This window comes from Petaurus breviceps, unplaced genomic scaffold (assembly GCF_028583685.1).
Source record: "Petaurus breviceps papuanus isolate PSGF00001 unplaced genomic scaffold, PetGlider_PUasm1.0 179, whole genome shotgun sequence".
Lineage (NCBI taxonomy): Eukaryota > Metazoa > Chordata > Mammalia > Diprotodontia > Petauridae > Petaurus > Petaurus breviceps.
Window position 1 is genome coordinate 6,463,841 of NW_027185779.1, and position 1,444 is coordinate 6,465,284.

The following is a 1,444-nucleotide window of genomic DNA, read 5'->3' on the forward strand; positions in this document are numbered from 1 at the left end:
TATATGTTTAAGTTTTGCAAAGGGCTTTACATACATTATGTCATCTGATCCTCATAACAGTTCTTTTAGGTAAGTACTACAGGGATTATCCCCTTTTCACAATTCCTGGCCTAGAGTACAGCAAGTTAAATGTCTGAGGTGGGATTTGAAACTAGATATTCTTGACATCAGTTACAGTATCCCACAAGCACAATGCTGGATCGCCTCTCTAGAAGGTCTCTTCTTTCTCTAACTCCCATTTTTCTGTAACCCACCTCAGGAAATTACCTTGTCCAACCTTTTCATTTTACAGAAAAGGCAAGTGGGATTCAAGAGGGGTGGAGAGACCAAGGTCATACAGATATTAGGTAAGCAGCAGGTCTGGGATTTGAATTTAGCCTGCTGATTCCAGTGATTTTATTTTTTATCTATCTATCCATTTCACTGGAAGTAGAAACTGGTTTTCAAAACACAAGAGATTGCATCCTGAAAAAAAGGGGGGACATACATATGGAGAGAGAATTTCTGTCAGGTTTGGAACCCCAAATCTGCTTGGTTCCAGTGACTTGCTTTTTCTAGTTCTCACTTTCCTCATTTGCAAAATAAGTGAAGTTAGACTAGAAATCAGGATAATTTTTACCCGAGGTCCCTTAATTTAAAATACACACACATAATAAAAATAATATAAAATTTATATATTTTACACTATATAAAATTTACATGATCATATATTTAGGTGCAAATTATGTAAAATGTGTATATATGTTACATATATGTGCCTATGTGTATACATACATATTTTTTTAAATTCAGGGATCTCAGGTTAAAGACCCTGATTTCCAGTCCACCCCTCCCCCATGTGCCGATAACTTTATTCAATACAATTTTTTGGTAATCTTATATATTTTATGCATTTAAAAACATTGAGACAAGGCTCATAGCCTTTACCAGAGTGGTACACGACGAAAAAAAATGCTAAAAACCATTGGGCCAAAACCACGTCCAGGTGCCAATCCATCTTTTAACATCCCATGAATCTAAGGGATGGCAATTTATAGTCCCTTCTAAGATTGAAAGACGCCGAATGAAAAAACGACCAATAAGAGAGCAGGCTGATGATTGCTTCCACTCACCCCATACCTCCGGCTTTAGGGCCGACCCCTTGTGGCCAATCAGACATCAGGGCCCACGGTTTGTTCCGCCCCCTGTGGCCCGAGTGACAGCACGGAGGAGGGTAACGTCTGCCAACTGCTGGATTTCCCAAGTTTGCCTGGTCTTACCTAGGTGCGAGCTGAGGTGTGTGAGTGTCGGGGACCAGCGGGTTTGGGGAGGCCCTGGACGACCCCCGCGATTCGGGTCTGAAAACAGGAGCCCTCGTCTCGTAGGAAGCGCGGGGAGGAAGGTGGGGAGCACTTAAAGACGCTGGGGAAGGAAGTTGGGAATGGATGGAGAGCTTGGGGGCAGT

At 42.2% G+C, this 1,444-nt stretch overlaps 1 protein-coding gene across 5 annotated transcripts in view; it reads left to right on the forward strand.

Moving 5' to 3' along the window:
* Window positions 1–215: 215 nt before the first annotated feature.
* TRIQK (triple QxxK/R motif containing) overlaps window positions 216–1,444 on the forward strand; it is a 150,520-nt gene continuing 149,291 nt past the window's right edge. The window contains exon 1 of one of the 5 annotated variants that reach the window (XR_011168080.1): window positions 216–1,275. Coding sequence is in view for 1 of the 5 variants with exons in the window: in XM_069086651.1 (XP_068942752.1) it covers window positions 1,064–1,275 (212 nt within the window). In the remaining 4 variants the exon portion in view is untranslated. Of the gene's footprint in view, window positions 1,276–1,323; window positions 1,382–1,444 lie in introns of those variants that run through there. The other 4 variants (XM_069086651.1, XM_069086652.1, XM_069086653.1 and 1 more) reach the window with 4 other exon arrangements.